The sequence below is a fragment of the Anolis sagrei genome, chromosome 1 (assembly GCF_037176765.1).
Source record: "Anolis sagrei isolate rAnoSag1 chromosome 1, rAnoSag1.mat, whole genome shotgun sequence".
In the NCBI taxonomy this organism is placed as follows: Eukaryota; Metazoa; Chordata; class Lepidosauria; order Squamata; family Dactyloidae; genus Anolis; species Anolis sagrei.
Genome location: NC_090021.1, coordinates 315,844,990 through 315,867,671, shown reverse-complemented (window position 1 = coordinate 315,867,671; position 22,682 = coordinate 315,844,990). Strand labels below are relative to the sequence as shown.

Sequence of the window (22,682 nt, the reverse complement as noted above, 5' to 3'; positions counted from 1 at the left end):
ACAATACACCATATTTATTTATTTATCGTGTCATCCGCAACCAGAACATTGTATTACATTTCTAACAGAAGAAAACAAACAAACATTAAAAAAACACACAAATTTTGCAAACTTGGTAGCTGATTAAATGTCCTTTGACCAGTATCTGGCCACTTGGAGTGCCTCTGGTGTTGCCGCAAAAAGGTCCTCCATCGTGCATGTGGCAAGGCTCAGGTTGCTTTGCAGCAGGTGGTCAGTGGTTTGCTCTTCTCCACACTCACATGTCGTGGATTCCGCTTTGTAGCCCCATTTCTTGAGGTGGGCTCTGCATCTCGTGGTGCCAGAGTGTAGTCTGTTCAGTGCCTTCCAAGTCGCCCAGTCTTCTGTGTGCCCAGGGGGGAGTCTCTCATTTGGTATCAGCCATTGATTGAGGTTCTGGGTTTGAACCTGCCACTTTTGGACTCTTGCTTGCTGGGGTGTTCCAGCGAGTGTCTCTGTAGAACTGAGAAAACTATTTCTTGATTTAAGTCGCTGACGTGCTGGCTGATACCCAAACAAGGGATGGGCTGGAGATGTCACTGCCTTGGTCCTTTCACTATTGGCTGCTACTTCCCGACGGATGTCAGGTGGTTGCTATACCGGCTTTTGTTGTTCATTCGTTCAGTCGTATCCGACTCTTCGTGACCTCATGGACCAGCCCACGCCAGAGCTCCCTGTTGGCCGTCACCACCCCCAGCTCCTTCAAGGTCAGTCCAGTCACTTCAAGGATGCCATCCATCCATCTTGCCCTTGGTCGGCCCCTCTTCTTTTTGCCTTCCACTTTCCCCAGCATAATTGTCTTCTCTAGGCTTTGCTGTCTCCTCATGATGTGGCCAAAGTACTTCAACTTTGTCTCCTTCCCTCCAATGAGCAGTCGGGCTTTATTTCCTGGAGGATGGACTGGTTGGATCTTCTCGCAGTCCAAGGCACTCTCAGCACTTTCCTCCAACCCCACAGCTCAAAAGCATCGATCTTCCTTCGCTCAGCCTTCCCTAAGGTCCAGCTCTCACATCCGTAGGTTACTACAGGGAATACCATGGCTTTGACCGGCTAGACTGTGTAATTTCTCCAGTGGTGTAGGGCGCAGACACCCTGTGATGATGCGGCATGTCTCATTAAGAGCCACATCCACTGTTTTAGCGTGGTGAGATGTGTTCCACACCGGGCATGCATACTCAGCAGCAGAGTGGCATAGCGCAAGGGCAGATGTCTTCACTGTATCTGGTTGTGATCCCCAGGTTGTGCCAGTCAGGTTTCGTATGATATTGTTTCTAGCACCCACTTTTTGCTTGATGTTCAGGCAGTGCTTCTTGTAGGTCAGGGCACGGTCCAGAGTGACTCCCAGGTATTTGGGTGCGCTGCCATGCTCCAGTGGGATTCCTTCCCAGGTGATCTTCAGAGCTCGGGATAGGGCATGAATTAAATATATAAAATAAATGTTGTCAATTGGAACCGGAAGTGTGGGTAAAACAGAGCACGCTCTCCTTAGCATCCTCTCTTTGACGTATGGGTTGAGCTCATAGATAGGTTGCGGGGTGAGGTAAAGCCCAGCCTCGAATGACGAAGCGGCGGTGATTGGTCGAAGGGACGGAGCCTGTTGCGATTGGCTGACTCTCCGTCACGTGGCGCGGAGGCTGGTGTCGGTGGGGAGACAAATAAACATGGAGGCCATCTTTCACGAGAGGGTGAGTGGGCGCCTTGGAGGGGCCACGCGGGATCCGGCAGGGAGGCGGGAGAAGCCAATTCCTTGTCTTCTCGGAAGAAGGAAGGAAGGAAGGAGGGCTTGTCGCTCCCGCTGGAAGTTGAGGCAGAGAGCTGGAGGCCTTCCGGGGAAGCCTCCTACTCGGGGACCGAAGTTAATGTTGTGAGGAAGGAGGGAAAGCTGTATCTACATCAGGCATGGGCCAAGTTGGGCCCCCCAGGTGTTTTGGACTACAACTCCCACAATTCCTAACAGCCTACGGCTGTTAGGAATTGTGGGAGTTGTAGTCCAAAGCACCTGGGGGGCCCAACTTGGCCCATGCCTGATCTACATTGTAGAAATGGGTGGAGTTCTTGCTGGTGGCAGTGAGTCCCAAATAGGGAAGTATGAGTCTCAACATGGAGGAGGAGGAGGAGGAGGGTGTGTGGGCTCAGCCCTGTTTTGTCAGACACTTAATCACAACCCTGGCATGGGAGCTTCTGCTACTGGTCCACCTGCTTGCTCCACTTCACTGACATCTGTCATGATATCACTCTTACAATCATAGAATCGCAGCGTTAGAAGTGAAAAGTAATTAGACAGGTAATTGTGGGGTGGATGGTGACTTGAATACCTGCTGGATACAAAGAACATGAGCTGAATCATGAGGAATAATAATAATAAACTGTATTTATACCCGGCCACCATCTCCCCAAGGGGACCTGGGGTGGTTTACATGAGGCCAAGTCCAATCTATATAAATAAAAATGTAATGTTTGTTTGTGGGATTAACAGAACTCAAAAACCACTGGACGAATTGACACCCAGTTTGGACACAAGACACCCAACAACCCAGTGTATGTCCTTCACTCAAATTTTTTTGATTTTGTCATTTGGGAGTTGTAGTTGCTGGGATTTATAGTTCACCTGAGTTCGCCTTCAGGAGGAGAAGGGCAGGATAGAAATCTACATAAATAAAAATGTAATATTTGTTTGTGGGATTAACAGAACTCAAAAACCAGTGGGCCAATTGACACCAAATTTGGACAGCATACACCTAACAACCCAATGTATGTCCTTCACTCAAAAAAAAAAAAATGATTTTATCATTTGGGAGTTGTAGTTGCTGGGATTTATAGTTCACCTACAATCAAAGACCATTCTGAACTCCACCAGTGATTGAATTGGACCAAATATGGCACACAGGACTCCCATGACCAACAGAAAATACTGGAAGGGTTTGGTGAGCATTGATATTGAGTTTGGGACTTGTAGTTCACCTACATCCAGAGAGCACTGCGGACTCAAACAATGATGGATCTGGACCAAATTTGGCACGAATATTCCATATGCCCAAATATGAACACAGATGGAGTTTGAGGGAAATAGACCTTGACATTTGGCAGTTATAGTTACTGGGATTTATAGTTCACCTACAATCAAAGAGCATTCTGAACCCCACCAATGACAGAATTGGGGCAAACTTCCCACACAGAACCCCCATGACCAACAGAATATACTTAAGGCCATCGAGTTAAACTCCCTTCACCAGGGCAAGAATACATAATCAAAGCCCTTCTGACAAAGAGCTATCCAGGCATAAATATAGATAGATAGATATGATTCACACACACACAGAGATCATAGATTTGACAGGGACCCCTAAAGAAGGACAATTATGTTCCATATTCCAGAGTAGGCAAACCAGACCATCCACACATCAACACTGACAAAGAAACAACAAGAAATTACATATATTAGAAACCCACACTTTCACATTACTTTATTTTCCAGATTACCAGACTGGGCCACAGCAACGCGTGGCAGGGGACGGCTAGTCTATTTAAATAAAAATGTAATGTTTGTTTGTGGGATTATCAGAACTCAAAATCCACTGGATGAATTGACATCCAATTTGGACACAAGACACCTAACAACCCAATGTATGTCCTTCACTCAAAAAAACTGATTTTGTCACTTGGGAGTTGTAGTTGCTTGGATTTATAGTTCACCTAAAATCAAAGAGCATTCTGAACCCCACCAACGTTGGAATTGAACCAAACTTGGCACACAGTTCTCCCATGACCAACAGGAAATACTGGAAGGGTTTGGTGGGCAGCGTCCTTTGGTTTTGGAGTTATTTATTTATTTATCGTGTCAGGAGCAACCAGACATTTGTATTACATTTTTAACAAAACAAATAGATAAAAAACAAAGTTTGCAAGCTTGGTAGTTAATGAAATGTCCTTTGACCAGTATCTGGCCACTTGGAGTGCCTATGGTGTTGCCGCAAGGAGGTCCTCCATTGTGCATGTGGCAGGGCTCTCAGGTTGCATTGCAGCAGGTAGTCTGTAGTTTGCTCTTCTCCACACTCGCATGTCGAGGATTCCACTTTGGAGTTGTAGTTCACCTACATCCAGAGATCACTGTGGACTCAAACAATGATGGATCAGGACCAAACTCTCCACGAATACTCAATATGGCCAAATGTGAACACTGGTGGAGTTTGGGGAAAATAGAATCTTGACATTTGGGAGTTGTAGTTGCTGGGATTTATAGTTCACGTAAAATTACAGAGCATTCTGAACCCCACCAACGATAGAATTGGGCCAAACCTCCCACACAGAACCCCCATGTGGGCCACAGTAACGCATGTCAGGGGATGGCTAGTAGTACAATAAAGCAATATACAACAGAAAAAATAACATACAAAATCAATACAAATATACACATCAAACAATATAAAATCAGAACACTTGAACACAGAAAATTAATCACAGTGGGCAGGGCCAGTTGCAAAGAATTAAAAATTTAAAAACACTGGTTGAGGGAGCAATGTAAACTGTCAGGATAGCAGATCCGGGGGACAACGTATGATTACTAGCAGGAAAAAAGTGCTTCCAAGGACATTTTTGCAGGATTTGGCCAGGTCGGGATTATTGTTCATTCATCATTATAGAGGCGACACTATAGATGGGGCAAGCAGAAATCGGATGGAGTTGGAAGAGACCTCAAGGGCCATCCAGTGCAACCCATATTCCGCCATGCAGGAACACACAATCAAAGCATTCCTGACAGATGGCGTCTGCTTTAAAAGCTCCAAAGAAGGGAGGACTCCACTACACTTCAAGGAGGTGGCATATTCCACTGTGAAACACTTCTCACTGTCAGGCAGTTCTCCCTAATATTTAGGCAGAATCATTTTTAGTTTGAATTCTATCGGCTATATTTCTGTTAGATGTTTTGTTTTATGTTGATATAATTTATAATTTATTTGATAGGTTATGTCTTATTTTAATTTTAGATGTTAGGCTATAATTTGTTTTTATTCATTGGGTTATTATTTTTTGCTATTATGTGTGTATTGGTTGTCGTATTTGGGCATTGAATGTTTGCCTTTTTTGTGATCAGAATCTGCCCTAAGTCCCTTTGGGGAGATAGGGTGGAATATTGTTATTATTGCTGCTGCTACTACTCCCCCATGTTCTAGCCCAACTGTGGGAAAGCTTCAGCCCTCCAAGTGTTTTGGACTTCCAGTAAGCTGTTAGGAATTGTGGGAGTTGAAGTCCAAAGCACCTGGAGGGCCAAAGTTTCTCCTTGCTTGCATTTTAACTGGCATGGCTGCCTCCCATGGATTTCTGGATTTGTTGTTAGAAAGGTAAAATAAAATGCATTCTCATCAGTTCACCTCGTCTCCAGGCAACACATCTGTGGTTCTCAACCAGTGGGTTCCCAGGTGTTTTGGCCTACAACTCCCAGAAATCCTAGCCAGTTTACCACCTATTAGGATTTCTGGAAGTTGAAGGCCAAAATATCTGAGGACCCACAGTTTGAGAACCACTGACCTAGAGATTCCTAGAGAGAATACATTAAGGAAATATATGACTAATCAAAACCATAAAAGTGAAACCTGTAAATATGGAGGACTGACTGCATTGTGAATTTATATTTTTGACCAGCATCCTGTGGAGATTGTAATTTTCGTAAATTCACTTGTTTCTGGGGATAAGAATTGAGCAGTTCTGTAACATTGTATTCAAAAAGTTGCTATTATATCACTGACTGCCCCATCTCTCTCTAAAATAGCATTGTTTCTGGCTTTTTTTGAATGCCTGATTTGCTCACACCAAAATCCATAACTTTGGCCCCAAATATTGCCCTCAACTTATACATTATACTACCTTGACTTATGCTATTTATTTATTTATTTATTTATTTATTTCGTATCGAAAGCATTACATAAATTAGTATAAACTGATAAAAATAGAAGGCGCACAGGCGACTAAATATCATTTGATCAAAAACAGCATTGACTTATACTAAAGTACATACAGTAATTTAGCACCACTAATTCATTCCAGTTTTCAACCAAATGCTGACTTCAATAATGTTTGTAGTAGCAATTACTATTTTATGTTATATGAATATAATTTTAAGTTGCTACTTTTGATTAACCTTGCAATGATTATCCCTTGTGAATATTTTTAACCATTTAACAATTTAAAGGGCAGATACTTTTTTAATGAGGCAGCTTTTTCACAGTTATGATGAGTTGTTGGGGAAATTGATTTTAACAGAATGGATGCTCCTTTTTCTTTTATAGATGAATGGGTTTGTGTGTGCTTTTAATCTCTGGTGTTTTAACTGTATCAGCACTGTATGACTGAAACCATTAGCCAACTTGAATGCCATTCTTGATAGTCTATTTTCAGTCTCTTTCTATAAAAGTCAAAGTATGTCTGTCTTCACCACAAAAGGTGTTGCTAGGTAAAGTGGCCCTCTGTGATACCACTGGACTGGCTGTTGCTAGTTGAAAGATTGCCTGTTGATAGATAAAATGGGCCTCTATGATGTCCCTGGAATAGAAGGGTGACATGTGTATGAGGGGATGAGATGAAGAATGGAAAGATCAACAAGGAGAGCCATGTTGAGGCAGGTCCTCTGAGCTGGAGAAAGGAGAAAGGGGAGAGGAAAGAAAGACAAAAAGAAAGGAAATAAAGAGAGGGAGGTGGGGGGAAGAAAAAGGGAGGAAGGACTGTAGGGAAAGAAAAGGAGAAAATATATTAGAGAGGGAAAGAGAAAGATGGGATGGAAGTGGGGGAGGGCATTCCAACACCCAGGTAATGCTGGTAAATAAACTTATACAATCAGAGGCATGAAATTGTTGAATTAATCAGTGAATAATCATTTGGATTATTTAAGCATACCTTTTTGATTGACTGTCGAGAAAGCATTTCTCAGGCTCTGGCCAAATTCAGCAACAATGGCATACTTCAACAATTAGAATTGCTTCTCTATGTTAGACATCACATTTGAGCCAAAATCATGGCACGATTTCATAATTTTTACAGTAGTGTTTTGTGTTTGCCTTTGTGTTTCTTATTTATTTTAATAGCAAGAAGGGTCCTTGTGTGCCCAACACTGTTTGAATAATCTGCTGCAAGGGGAATATTTCAGTCCTGTAGAACTGTCCTTTATTGCACAACAGCTGGATGAAGAAGAAAGAAAAAGAATGGCAGAAGGAGGACTTTCTAGTGAAGAATATAGGACATTTTTACAGGTACCAAACTTTAAAGTTATTTAAACTGGCTGACTTATCCTGCAGGCTTGTGTTATGCAGATTTTGTGTTCTGGTCAGGATAGTTCCATTGTAGAACTGTAATTCTATACATCATATTTAGGTTTTCTGTTTAATGTTTTCAACACAAATCACTGTTCCGGAAAACTAGAACCAAAAATGTCTCTTGCCCTGCTTTTAAGTTGGTGCCTACAAAAAAAGGTAACACAGGAGGAGTTATGCATCCAAGATGGTAATTGTTTGAGATGGTAGCTCCCATTGGGTTCTCAAATTGCCTTTGAGTCAATTTTCTGTATTCCTCTACATGTTTTCTGTCAATGTCAGGCCAGGATCCAATTAAGTATATCTTTTGGTGAAAAATCTACATCAACAGATCCCAGAATAAATAGATTTAACTCCCCAAGCCTTCCTTAAGTTTCTACAATCCATCCACTTCCCCAAAAATGTTGTCTGAAATGGGTATCTAGATCTTTTGAGAAATACATTTTGTGAAAAGCTATACAATATTAAGAAAAAAACAGTACCAAAATCAACCCATGGTCATTTGTTTCATTTATGTGCAGTTCTAGGATAGTTTGAAACAGACTGCATGTTCCGGGGTGGATAAAGTGTTAAAATGGCTATATATCTTGCACAGTTTTTGATTTCTTAAACTGTTTGAGCAGTATGGATTAATCATGTTTTTACTTATGTTTCTTTGGTCAATAGCAACCCTCTGGAAACATGGATGATAGTGGCTTTTTCTCAATTCAAGTAAGCATTCGGATATAGTCCCACTGTTTTGAAAATATTGAGATTAGTGCATTTCAATAAAAGCATTGTCTATGTTTTAGGAAGTTTAGGAGATACCTGGTGAAATTAGATATCTTAGAATCTGTTCACCTTTCAAAAGTATAGTTCAAAATGATAATGTAGATATATCACTGGATTGGGTCCTTGCACTTGGAGTCCTGCAGTTAGACTTTGAATGGGTCTAAAGCAGCCCAGAAGTGTGGTAGAAATCTATATATTGCTGGACTGCAAGTACTTGAACCCCTAACCAGTGTAGGCAAAGGTGAGAAATGCTGAGAGTTGTAGTCAGATTCATCTACATACTTAGGTATGTGGTTTGCTTATCTCTGTCTTCTAGGGTGGCAAACCATTAGTGTATTGAGCTGTTCTTTAAGTTCTCGATTAAAATATGCGGGGGGGCATGTAGGAAAATTTCCATTCACTTGTGATCCTAATAAATAGATTAGTCCGTCAGTTGAAAGCCTTGTGTTCAATTGAGAGTTGTAAAAAGCAATGGAGAAGCCCCACACTTTATAGAGCATGTGTATAAATTGTTTCTACTTAAGTGATGTTTCTAAACCAAGTGTGTAAAATGTGGTTGGCATGCAGACAAAATTTTGACCCCATGTTGTGCTAGCAGATGCCTTCTAGTTCAACAAAATATTCTTTCCCTCCCTCCAGCCCTCTGCACCACCAGAAAGCCACCTCCAGAGGGTTTCCTATCCTTCCAGAGCAGGTTTTACAGTGGACAGGGGGCTGCAGAAGTGAGAGGATATTGCAGGTCAGCAGCAAAACCACCCTATGGGATTATAGTCATTTATAGACATGAAGAAAGCATTTTATTTATCATGTCCTTATAAGCTCTTTTGTAGGTATGGCAGAGCGAAAGGTGGGCTATATCTTAAGTAAATCACCAAGGCTCAAAACTCGGGTGTGTGTATGTGTTCCCTAAACTCTGTATGTTTGCTGCAAGAAACACTGGAGTGCAAGTACTAAAACAAATTTGTGCTGTAGTGCTACTCTGCATTTCTAAAACAGATTGAAATTACTGAAACAGGGAGACTTTCTTTGGAATTCCAATTTGCTGTAAATTGCTTTACTGTTTTGTACAGAGTGTATATCTGGGGTGAAGGTGAATTGTCTTTTTAAATTTCCTATCTGCCACTCCAAACAGCTTTCAATGATGTGTGAAGACGTTTGATATTAACTATGTATTTCAAACTAAAAATCTAATGGCAAATACAATAGAGTCTCGCTTATTCAACCTTCGCTTTTCCGACATTCTGCCTTATCCAACACTTAACGCCACGCCCCCCCCTTTCCCTCCAACATTTCCCTTTCAATTAAAGGACCTTTCCCCAATTCTCTCTTCATTCCCAATAAGCGAAAAAGGCAAGACAAGGATGAGGGAGGAAAGAGGGGAAAGGGGCAGGACCGGAAGCGGAAGCATCCTCCCTCCTTCCCTCTGTAATTTCCACGCTCCTCTTCTACATCTGGGCACTTCCTGCTGGGCCGCTCTAGCCCTGAGGCATTGCCTTGTCTTAACCCTTTGAGTCTCTATTGTTAGTATTCTAGGTGTCTAGAACCTCCTTGGGACAGGTAACAGTAGGAGACTCCATATTATTCAACATTTTCGTTTACCTAATGTTCTGCCAGCTCGTTTATGTCAGATAAGCAAGACTCTACTGTATATGTTTATAATGTTGCCAAAGATATACAGATAATATGTGCACATTTACGATTTTTTGGGTAGGTCTTCACTTGCCTAGAACACAGTGGCATCTATATTTCGGGTTAATGGCTAAAGGAATTAGGGATATAGCCCCAAAATAACTTAGCAATGTACATTTTAGGCACATAGCATATATCTGATGCTTTAAAGGTGAAATAAAGTGATGAGTGTACAGCTACTTGTAGTACAATTCTGAAATTGTGAGCTTTTTGAGAATCACTTGGTAAAAGTATGTATTTGTTATTCACTCGTTGCCGTGTTATGTATGGTCTGCTGAATGTAGATTCATGAAGGTTGACCTTGAATTTTTCTCACTCCAATAGTTTTCTTTATATGAAACCTAGAATTTTTACCAATCCCAGCTTTGTGAAAACAATATATTTGTTTTAATAGTGGCTAAAATGGTTGCATTGCTTTAAATTTGTAACTGACTGGTTTATTTCATGAAAAGTGCTGTTTTTTGACAGGTTATAAGCAATGCCTTGAAAGTTTGGGGTTTAGAACTAATCCTCTTCAACAGCCCAGAATATCAGAGGCTCGGAATCAACCCTATGTAAGACTTTCTATTTAGCTCCCTTTTTCCATATACCGAAAGATCAAATAATGCCAGAAAAAGAAACCTTTTGTTTCCCTCAGAGAGTTTCTTTTGAGAATTGCTATCTGAAGTTTTGGTTTTATCCCCCCAGCTTACTCTTTTTCATATTTTTGAGGCTTTACATGTCCCTTTGTCCTCTGAGCCTTCATGATATCTCAGTATCTGTGGCATCACAGAATGCTGACTTTGAATGGTATGTGGCATTATATCTGCTTTATGACATCATTCTGTTTGTCTAGATTTATAAAGTATATTACATACTAAACATATTTCCAACATAACGCTGTTAGAATACTCTGAACCACCAAAGCAGATCAAATGATTAGATCTAATCTGAATTTTAGTTCTGTTTCCTAAAATGTTTTAAAATACAAAATTGTATGACTAAGGATTCCAAAATAAACCCTTAAACATGAGTTCTAACATTTCATTGTTTTTTCTTCTTCTTTCAGAAATGAAAGATCTTTTATTTGTAACTATAAAGAACACTGGTTTACAGTTCGAAAATTAGGAAAACAGGTGATATTCTTTTTTTTCCTTCTTTCTAAAAAATGGTTATAAACATAGATATCAAAAGAATATTCGTTTTGGGAATTGATACTGCCCTCACATAGTTGAACATTTAGGATTGAGCTTCATAGTTTATAATATTACAAGTCACTTGTGCATTTTGATATGAATTAAAGAACTTTTTTTAATTGCAAGAGCTTTTTCACAATGAAATAGACTGCTATGTTAATGGACTTACTCTCTTTGGCAGTCTTTAAGCAGAGGCTAGATGGCCACCTTTAAGGAGTGCTTTTAGTTGTGAATTTCTGTATGGTGAGGGATTTTTACATGCCTTTTCGACTTTAGAGTGCTATGATTTTATGATAAAGCACATCATATTAGATTTATCGAGGTCAGGCTTCTTTATAAGGTAAAGGAGTGAGCTGTTCAGTAGTGAAATGGAGTACTTCAGAGGGTGTAGGACATCTCTAAAACGAGGCCAAGAAAACAGACCATCATCCCCATTCCTTTCAGAAACATCTTCATGGACAGCATCCCCATTCCCATCAGAGGAATCAACTTGAACATGAACAACATTGTCATCCCCATCATCCAAAGCAACCTGATCATTAGACACAATCGTAGGCTGAACATTAAAGTTCTTTCAACTGTATGATTTGATGAAACATGGGCATGGGGAGTACACCACTTCCAGGCTTAGTTTGAAAACTCAACATAATTTTGCACCAGAATCCCAAAGATGTATTCTTCAACATAGTGGTGTGATGTCCAACCCTTGTCAAAGGCGTTTTGCCTGCATCTATGGCAAGCATCCTCAGAGGTTGTGAGGTCTGACCTCACAACCTCTGAGGATGCTTGCCATAGATGCAAGCGAAATGTCAGGAGAGAATGCTTCTAGAACATGGCCATATAGCCTGAAAAACGTACAACAGTCCAGTCATTCCAGCTATGAAAGCCTTCGACAATACAATTCATGTATGCTGTAGCATACTATATTAGTCTAACAACAGTTGCTCAGAGAAAAGGTAGATGCTTGCTATGTTTAAGAATAGAGTAATTAAATAACATGGTAACCACCTTTATTTGATACCTATTTTTAAAATTACAGTGGTTCAACTTGAATTCCCTTTTGACGGGTCCAGAACTAATATCTGACACCTACCTTGCACTTTTCCTGGCCCAGTTACAACAGGAAGGTAATTCTGACTTTCAGATGTCAAACCTTTTTACAGAAAGCCTTGTTTGTCTTAATATTTGAGCAAAACAGTAAAGTCATAAAATGTTGCTATAATGAACAAAAAACAAAAATGTCACAGTGGGGCAAAAGATTATTTCCTGCTTCTTCTCTTTTTCATATTTATTGATAGCCTCTCTCTCATACTGGACTATGTGTTTTTATCTTCCTCAGGTTATTCAATATTTGTTGTAAAAGGTGATTTACCAGATTGTGAGGCTGATCAGTTATTGCAGATAGTTCAGGTGCAGCAAATGCAGCGGCCTAAACTGATTGGGGAAGATAGCCTGCAATCAAAAGATCAGAGGTAAGGTAAATAAAAACTCAATATTATAATGTGTTGAATGTGAACTGTGAATAATTCCAAACCCAAAATGCAAATATGGAAGTACTATGGGAAATAACACCTGCAGTTTGCAAAGGATCATGGGGCGTCATTTCCCACACTTGCTTTTGTTTTGTCTGCACAACTGTTTTATGGTGTGCTGTCAGATTCCTTTTTCCCCACTCTCTGTGTCATAATTTCTATATGAAATACTCAAGAATATAAAGTTTTCTTTATGAAGATTGCATATGACTAATAATAATGAAGCAAAATATTTTAAGCTATGGCTGTCATTCCCTTAAGGAAAGAAAATGATTTTTTTCCCTCCTCATATAAAAACCCTAAATTATAGTTATGTGCATGAATGAAGCTGTAATAAGGATTCTAGGTGACACGAGCTACACTTCACCTGGAAGTGTTGGTATGATCTTATTAACTGTTTATCTTATTTTGCCCTGTTACGTTTTTTCTCAGCCATCCTAACTAATTTCTGCATGATGTCAGCATGGTATTTTGAACTCTTAACTTCCTGACTAGCAGCTCCTCAGAGCAGGGATACTTTGTTCATATTGATTAACATAAACTGCATTTGTTATTATTTGTTATGTTATTATTTGTAGACAAACTCATATTTAATACTGTGGAATTTGTCTAACATAATGTATCAAAGTGAGGGGCAGTTATGGGCAGAAGTTAGTTAACTAGAGGACATAAGACATGTGGTTTTCTTTCATTTCTTACGGTTTTGGATAGGGGCTGGAAAGCAACTGACTGATGGATGTTTAGCATTCACGTTTGTGAATCATTAGGAGCTGTAACATGCTATTTTGTGGGTTGTTGTGGGTTTTTTCGGGCTATATGGCCATGGTCTAGAGGCATTGTCTTCTGGAGAGAATGCCTCTAGACCAGGGGTCCTCAAACTAAGGCCCGGGGGCCGGATGCAGCCCTCCAAGGTCATTTATCCAGCCCTCGCTCAGGGTCAACCTAAGTCTGAAACGACTTGAAAGCACACAATAACAACAATCCTATCTCATTAGCCAAAAGGAGGCCCACACTTCCCATTGAAATACTATTAAGTTTATATTTGTTAAAATTGTTCTTCATTTTAATTATTGTATTGTTTTTAAATATTATTTGCACTACAAATAAGATACGTGCAGTGTGCATAGGAATTCATTCATGGTTTTTTTTTTCAAATTATAATCCGGCCCTCCAACAGCTTGAGGGACTGTGGCCTGGCCCTCTGTTTAAAAAGTTTGAGGACCCCTGCTCTAGACCATGGCCATATAGCCCGAAAAAACCTACAACAACCCAGTGATTCTGCCCATGAAAGCCTTCGACAATACATGCTATTTTATGTTCTTATTAGTCCTATAAGATGTTTTAGGGAATCTGATTTGAAAAATTTAAATTAATGATTTTTTAAAGGAGAGACTTTATAAAGTTTTTTTTTCTGAGGAAGAAGAATGTAATTGGCTGTTTTTAAAATTCCACATTAGAGTGGAAACATTTATATTTACCTTTGTAATTTCTATAGGGTGCAAAAACCGGATGTAGAACAAACAGTAGATGTTAACCATTCTGATGGCACGGCCATGTTAGATGAAGATGAAGAAAACTTCCAAAAAGCACTTGCTCTCAGCAGGCAGGAGATTGATATGGAGGATGAAGAAGCTGATCTCCGTCGAGCCATTCAACTTAGTATGCAAGGTAGAAAGACCTTTAATTGAAAGTATGTTTTGTCATATTTCATCTTATAAGACGCAAGGTAGTATCCAAGATATCAAAATTACAATAGAATATACCTGTATCTTAAATTTTTAAAAAATAATTTGTAAAAACAAGTTTTCACTAAAATGTTCAATATGGTGGCTGCTCTATTACTAAGTGGGAGGCAACCAGGAAACCAGCTGGCTTCCTGGTTGCCTCCCATTTACTCATTTGTATTTTTATTACATTTCATTTAAATTGTAAGCTTGATGACAAATTAACGTTTTGTAAGCTGCACTGAAAGCCCATGCATCTAAAAAGTGGGGTATAAATACTCTATAAATGCAATAAAAATAAATATTGCTGCTGCTATTTTAAAGGCTGAACCTGCACTTGGAGTTGGGCATGGAAACAAAACAGCAAACAATGCTGTTCATATTAGACAGGAAAGATTAGAGTGGAAACAACTTAATTTTATCCTAATGTGAAGCTTCAGATTAATTAAAGACCAAATTCTATACTGCAATTTCAGTTTTTCGAATTGCAAGTATACTCCTAGCTCTTAGATGACTGTTGGTAATTTTTAAAAATGTTTATATTCAATTGGGTCTTTTGGTGGTGCCTATTATTTGTATTTGTATATGATGTAGACCAGAACTATAGGATCTGTAACCAAGGTCACATACATTTCCCAACTTCCACTTTTGTGGCCCCCTGAACACTCATCTTGGAAAGGTTTTGTGGCAGATTTCCTCCTCCTGGTCCCCTATTCTCCCCCATCTCTCCATTGAAAGTAATGTGATGTTACTTAGGCTGTGTCAATGCAGCTGGGTCAGAATTGTCTCCTACTCTTGTGCAGTGGGCTCCCTCTGGTATACACCAGACACAGGGTGATTGGCTGTTTAAATTGTAAACTTAAGTATGTATTATATTCCAAATGACCTCCAGTTCTGGAAAAATTCACTTTATGAGGCCTGATCATTTGATATGTGTTTTTAATTACGACTCATTCATTATTTTACTGTGCTTTGTTTTTATGATTGTATATGGCATTGAATATTTTCCTTTGTATTGGAAGCTGCCCTGAGTCCCTCCTGGGAGAGAGGGAGGGTTAGAAATATGTTGTTGTTGTTGTTGTTGTTGTTGTTATATTAAACCACCCTGCCTCAGTAATGGTGCTCATGTTTTAATTTTAGGAGGCCCTCGAACTGGCTTTCCAGAGTCTTCCACACAGAATGTTCCACACTCCTCTGGAACAAACCTGGCTGAATCGTTGACATCTGAAGAACTGCGTCGAAGAAGACAGGCATATTTTGAAAAGTAAAGTTGATTCTTTCAAAGTGAGATTTGTGGATAGATAGTCCTGGAAGCCTTTTATTAACTGAAAACAGTAATTGGTACCTTTAATTATCACTTAACTTATTATCCATTTTTTTGTAATGCAGAAGGATATATAGTGGTAGATTCTCATCACAAATGTGTTTTTGTTAGGTGTGATAAATTGCAAGCCCAGACACAGCAGGATTTCAGCTCTTTTCTTTTGCTTTTTTTGTTTGGTTTTCATTCCTGACAAATATCATACCCTTTTATTCAAGTGAGTTGTAACATCGCCTTTCATATTCATTTAGAAATTCCAGGTGCTCCCTAATTGACATCATTGTATTTCTTCCTCACAGTAAGCCTCTATTTCACCAGCATGCAGCATATCTAACCTGGATAGTCATGCTATTGTTATTTGTTTTAAACATAACATCAAATTCTTAGATATGCCACAAAACTTCCAATTTCTTCCTTTTTTACAACAATAATTACAGATTATATTAATAAAATCTGATATCACTACCATACATTCACATAGTGGGAGAATTATTGGATTGAATGATTGGAAGGAACTCCCTTCCTGGCAATATTAGATCATCCCCTCCCTCCTGTCCTTCAGAAGGATGGTGAAGATCTGGCTGTGGGACCAAGCCTTTGGGGCAGTGCAATGAGGCAATAATAGAATGGTGTCCTGAGATGGTTTTTAAGCAACTGATTTTAAAGAGAATATAAGTGATTTTAATGTTTGTGTATATTTATGGTTTTATGTCCCGGCATTGAATGTTTGCCATATATATGTGGGCCTCTGGCCTTAGTCCCCTTGCAGGTGAGAAGGGCGAAATATAAATGTTTCAAATAAATAAATAAATAATGCATGAAAACCTCACAACCTCCGAGGATGTTTGCCACAGATGCAGGCAAAACGCCAGGAAAGAATGCTTCTAGAACATGGCCATACAGCCCGAAAAACCTGAAACAACCCAATGCATGAAAAACATTTTAAGAATATTTATAGTTCCTATTTAATCTTGTAATAAAAAATAGTAGCTACAGAAGTTTACTACCTGTTGCAACACTTCCATGAAAGAGAAATTCAGCTATAATCTGTCTTCAGAAACAAATAGATGAATGTTTTATAATAATGTGCACTATAATTGTTTTTCATATAGTGTAATAGATCAGTCTGGTTTTCATTGACAAATTTCCGTGAAATTTGTTGATTTTGGTTCATTAAACTATAGTATTTTTCCGCATAATTATTGACAAAGTTGTTGATCAGAAATTCCTGACAAATATTAATAATTTCTTAGACATTTATATATAAATCAATTTGTTAGCTCCAACAAAAGTATACACATTTGAATCAATGGGATTTTTATATATCCCTGTCATTTATAATAGATATGTTCTAGTTAAAACTAGCATTTGGGTTTAAGGCTTAATTTTTAAATATGTATAACTGATGATTGAGTAGGACATTTCTACAGTTCATTGCTGACCGTTTCTAAACATAACAGTTATTACCTCAGCATTGAAGAAATAAACTTAAGGCCCAGGAGAAAGACAAGGAATGGTGGGAGTAGTAGACTTTCCTTTATATAATCAAAATTAAATCTTCTGTATTTCCATTCATTTTTGAAACAATTTATTGTTTGATTCTTTCAGACAGCAGCAGCTGCATCAACAAGTTCAGAATACAGAATTTCATGGCATACCAGTTACAAGTACAAATGCACAAGTGTCGGATCCAGGTACTATTCAGTGCTTAGGATTCTCTTGCATAATATGTGACAATACATACAATAACCTGCTATTAAGTGGTTCTCAACCTGTGGATCCCCAGATGTTTTGGCCTTCAACTCCCAGAAATCCTAGCAGCTGGTGAACTGGCTGGGATTTCTGGGAGCTGTAGGCCAAAACTCCTGGGGACCCACAGGTTGAGAAAAATTGTGCTATTCCATTTGTGGGTTTTGCAAGAATAATTCTCTCCTGATAATAAAACAATAATGACTGAAGTTTTCAAGTTTGGTAATTATAGTGCAGTTGTTTGTTTAAAGTAAACATTGATAGAAATATTTATTGTTCTTGTTTATAGACTTGTTCTTACTTTCAGGAGACAATGTAAAATGTCCTTCCTCTCCAGAAGTTGGGAGTTCAACATCTAGAGGAGACAGAGCTTAGGGAATTCTAAAGGAACAGCCATCCTTAGCTTCTGATCATACTGTTTCTCCATCCTTTATATATGCTGGTGCAGTGATGTGTGTGATAATAGAATGTTAGAGTTGGAAGCGGCCACAAGAGGCATCCATTCTGCCATGCAGAAAAGAGAAATCAGAAGTAATGGAAGCCAATAAGGACCCACTTACCCCTCAATCTGTTTTGTCTCCTGAATTGTGTGGTCTGCTGCATTTATGTTCTGCCTTCTGTTTCTTGCCTCCGGTGGCGCAGCAGGTTAAACTGCCAGGCTGCTGAACTTGCTGACCAAAAGGTCAGCAATTCGAATCCGGGGAGTGGAGTAAGCTCCCCTTGTTAACCCCAGCTTCTGCCAACTAGCAGTTCAGAAACATGCAACTGTGAGTAGATCAATAGATGAGCACCACCCCCCCCCCCCCCCCCCCCAGAGTCGGACATGACGAGACTTAATGTCAGGGGAATCCTTTACCTTTACCTCCTATTTCTCGCTATAATACCGTTTTTCAGAAACTTATCTTTTGTTGTTATTGTCACCTAACTCTTTTCTAGTTGTCTTCTACATCCATTATAATTCAGTTTTAAACTTTCTTTTTCTTTGAATTTTATATGTACTTGTTGTCCTGCTCTTTGACCATAGCCGTCTTCAACCTGACATCCTCCAAAAGTGTTATAGACATAGATCCTATCATATTATCCTCTATGGCCACTGGTCATGAGAATAATAAGAATTGCCTAGCATATCTGGCCAATGCCAGTTTGGGAAATACTATTTCTAGTAATAATATGCCTGGTCCTGCAATTGATTGCATGATGAAAAATAAAATAGATTTCAATAATATCGCATAAGAGATATAACAAACGTTGGCTAGTTTAAACTATTATTATTGATCTCGTATACTGTAATTCTGTGTTTCTCAAACTTTGTTCCTCCAACTGTTTTGGACTTCAATTCCCAGGAATCCCAGCCAGCTTACTAGCTATTAGGAATTGTGTGAGCTGAAGTCCAAAACGTCTGGAGGAGCACAATTTGAGAAACTCCACTGTAATTTATGTTTTGACTCAAAGTGGAGTTCAGTAGTCTCCTGAACTGAAGTGACTACCTTGAAAGTTTTTTTTTTTTTTTGGTCGTGTCAGGAGCGACTTGAGAAAACTGCAAGTCACTTCTGGTGTGAGAGAATTGGCCGTCTGCAAGGATGTTGCCCAAGGGATGCCCGGATGATTTGATGTTTTTATCATCCTTGTGGGAGGCTTCTCTCATGTCCCCGCATGAGGAGCTGGAGTTGATAGAAGGAGCTCATCCGCCTCTCCCCGGATTCAAACCTGTGACCAGTCGGTCTTCAGTCCTGCTGACACAGGGGTTTAACCCATATGAATGTATTGATTATTAAGATAGGAAGAGTGGCGGGAAGAGGCTATGGAAAAGAGGTTGGTCAGTGTGTTATTTCCTGATCTCATACACCATAGTTTGTGTGTGTGTTTTTTTGGCATGATACTCTAAAATCAAATCCATTTTGTCTTGTTTCCTGCCAGGAGGCGTTATGAGTGAAGATGATATGCTTCAAGCAGCCATGAATATGTCCTTGGAAACTGTTAGAAACAACATGAATGTAGAAGAAAAGAAATGATAAAAATGCCTATTTTTGTTTTTATCTCAAACACTAAATCCTGTATTAATCTTGTGAGGATGGTATAAAAGTCGGGTTCATTTCACTGATGTACCAAAGCAGGATATTGGCTTGAAACCTTTGGGATTCATGATCAGAATTAAAAGGCAGCCTTCATATAACATAAATAAAATATTACCAGTGAATGGTTTTAGCTTTGACCACATGGTTAGTTCTAATCAAGTTGATAGAGACTCCCCATCTGAGTAAAGAGATAGCATTCTGTCATAAAGTCTTCCCCAGCACTTTCCCAACCTGTGTAGGCATTCAGGGTGTGTTTATGATATTGGGAAATAGTTGTAAAGTACCACAGCCCCAGTCAGTTATGATGCTGTGCTCTTGCAGACTCCTTTTTCTTGGAGCAAAATTGCCTTTAAAAATAGACCCACATTCATAATCATGAGACCTGTATGTTGACATCTGAAACCTCTTAGACTCACATGTTTAAGGGTATTCTAACCTTCCCTTCTATATTCTGAATCATATAAATATGATTTGCCATTAATTTCTGAAAGGTATTCCAGTTACACTGTATGTAAACAAAATGTTGACAAGTATTTTTGTTTGTTATAACATGAAAGCATTTTATAGGTGAGAGTATTAAAATTGTGTGCAAAAACAGAGAAAAATCTGTTTTAAGTTGTGAAACCCAGTGAGTTAAAGCATATGTTGAATTCTACGTCTTGCAAGAGATAGGCAAGACAAGTTCATCATGGATCACATTTAAAAGACAGAATTCTTAAGCTCATACTAGAGTTTTCCTCTTTTATTTTAAGAAGAGGAGGAAAGGGATTTTTAAATATATTCTTCTGATAAATTTTGGGCAATCTCCATCATGGTGTTTTGTCCTAGCACAAGCACTCAAGTATATGAATGTTGGCTGAATAACTTGACAGTGCTGCGTTATTTGTTATGCAATCACCTTTATTCCTTTTCTGTTTGGAAATTAAATCTTTGCTTCATGCTTTCTCTTTACTGTTTTGTTTCTACATGTATTAAAGGAAGTTATGTAGCTGCCTTACATTAAGCACAGTCTACTCTGATGGGCAGCATCTCTCAAAGATCTCAAATACTAATTTTTTCAAGTCCTTCTGAGTTGCTTTGGACTGGAGATGTCTGGAATTAAACCTGGGACATTCCGCATGCAAAGCATGTAATCTTCCACTGAATTATGGTCCTCTGAGTATTCCAGACTGTCCAGAATTGAGGAAGAGAAGGAAACATTTTAATGCCACGACTTCAGTGCCACGCCATGATTATGCATACAAGATACATGAAATGAACCCTGCATGGATACCTATGTGTTGAGAATGAATATTCATAAAGGAATGTGTGAGTGGGTGTGTATTCTATCAGAAGTTAATGAATGTCTTTTGCCTGTAAGAATTTTGAAGCTTTTCATGAATGGCCTTTGTTCATGCACCTTACAGTTTTCTGTCATTGTTTCTGTTACTGAGAGAATAGGGAGCAAACCTACTTTTTTGTTAGTCAAATTATACTTTTGATATACAAGATTTCTATGACAGAATGACCAAAATTGGCATTCTGTGTTACAAAAACAGTTTTTCTGTTTTGCAATTGGTGCTTTAAGCATACCTTCTGTTTACATATTATATCTGATTGCTCTGGTTATGGATGTTTACAGTGTTCAGACTGTATTCTCAGCCCATAGGCATTAGCCAGATACAGTAAGAAAATATTGGAAAATCTATTTGTGTTTGCTCATTGTTTCAAAATTATTATTATTGCACCATACTGATGTGTCACTCCTAGCTACTGAATGAAAAATATAATTGTATGCAACTATATGGTACGATAGGGAATAATGCGATATAAAAAGAGCACTTGGATTTTGATGATACTGGTTTACAGTAATGGATTTTAAATGGCTCTGTACGTATAAGGAGCCAAATCCCAGTTATCTTATTTGCATGCTTCATGTTTTGTTGATCTTTGTGAAGTATTGGCAATGGGATGTGGCTCTGAATATGAGCATTACTTTTAGGACTGCATCTAGCTTTACTGTTTCCATAAACCTAAAGCAGCACTATTTGACCATACTTGACTTTTTTAATAGTAGGAAACTTCATGCGCAGATCATGGATTTTTAAAACAGCTGCAACATTAGTTACTTAAAGTTATCTGCATTTATTATAATTTTGTTGCTTTTAAGCTATTACTTGAAAATGAATATGCGAAGGGATTCATATAACGCATGAAATGAAATCATACCACTCTGTATAAAACATAAGTTTATTTTTTCTTTGTACTTTTCCAATAAATGGTGTTCTTCTGGACAAGCTGAATCTGAATGAATTTAGGGCCCTTTCTTTCAAAAGATATGGTGTGCTGAGGTGCAGATCTCTAATGAAACACCTTTACCATGCCAGTCATTTTTTAAAATTACCTTTGTTTAAAATGTACTCAAACAAAAAGAGGAGAAGGGGCATTTAGGAATCAAGTTGTGGTTGAAATATAAATGCCTTACATAATTCAGACAGAACATGTTCTTTTTGCAGTCTCCTTTGAAATGCAAGATTTCTTTATGCTGAAATATTAGCTGAAACTAGATTTAAATCAGAGGTGGATAATGGGTGGCTGATGGATGACATACAGGTTCCTCAAGGGACTTTCTGTGACAAGCAACCCCTCTAGAGAAAGGTTAGAAAAAGCCCACAGAGTTTTACAACTCATGTAGACTTCCAAAAGTAGTAGTTTTATTATTCTTGAAGATGGCAGGTGCCAATACCTTTGAACGCAGCCTGCATAACATAAAATGCATTGGCCATCACTGGTGTTCCAGACACAGACCGTCTTTACTTGCCTATCCTCCCACCTGCTTTTGAAAATTGTGAAGCTCTTAAATCACTTAATGCAGCGTTTCTCAACCTGGGGTTGGGACCCACTGCGGGGTTGTGAAGGGGTTTCAGAGGGGTCACCAAAGACCATCAGAAAACATATTTCTGATGGTCTTAGGAACCCCTTTGGCAGAGAAGGCTGAAGATCTCTCTGCCCGTCCTCTTCCTTTTTTGAAACAGACAGCAATTCCTCCCACCAAAAGCCCTCCTCCACTGTCATTGGCCGGCCTCTCAGCCAAGAGGGGTGGCTGTTTCTGAGATTCCAAGTGGGTGAGGGGAGAGCTGGCATGCTTGACACATGCCAGCCTGGTGCGCATGTGTGGGCGAGGGAGAGTGTGCAAGGTTGGAGGGAGGCTTGCGCCAGCAAGTACCTTCAAGGCATGGGAGTTCTGTGTGGGAAGTTTGGCACAATTCTATCGTTGGTGGGGTTCTGCATGCTCTTTGATTGTAGGTGAACTATAAATCCCAGCAACTACAACACCCAAATGTCAAG

The 22,682-nt window shown here is 39.1% G+C and overlaps 1 protein-coding gene across 3 annotated transcripts; it reads left to right on the top strand.

The window, feature by feature from the left end:
- The first annotated feature begins 1,610 nt into the window (after positions 1–1,610).
- ATXN3 (ataxin 3) lies at positions 1,611–21,643 on the top strand. Of its 3 annotated transcripts, XM_060756597.2 has the most exons (12): positions 1,628–1,703; positions 7,188–7,259; positions 7,986–8,030; positions 8,730–8,829; positions 10,248–10,333; positions 10,828–10,894; positions 11,994–12,081; positions 12,294–12,426; positions 13,982–14,154; positions 15,351–15,474; positions 17,140–17,225; positions 19,198–21,643. In XM_060756597.2, exons 2-12 carry the CDS (start codon positions 7,192–7,194, stop codon positions 19,290–19,292), a joined length of 1,065 nt encoding a protein of 354 aa, XP_060612580.2. In that variant the 5' UTR covers positions 1,628–1,703; positions 7,188–7,191; the 3' UTR covers positions 19,293–21,643. The 3 variants fall into 3 exon arrangements, with proteins under 3 accessions (XP_060612572.2, XP_060612588.2, XP_060612580.2); XM_060756589.2 differs by lacking the exon at positions 8,730–8,829 and having other exon boundaries at positions 1,611–1,703; positions 7,095–7,259; XM_060756605.2 differs by lacking the exon at positions 8,730–8,829 and having other exon boundaries at positions 1,624–1,703.
- Positions 21,644–22,682: the final 1,039 nt, after the last annotated feature.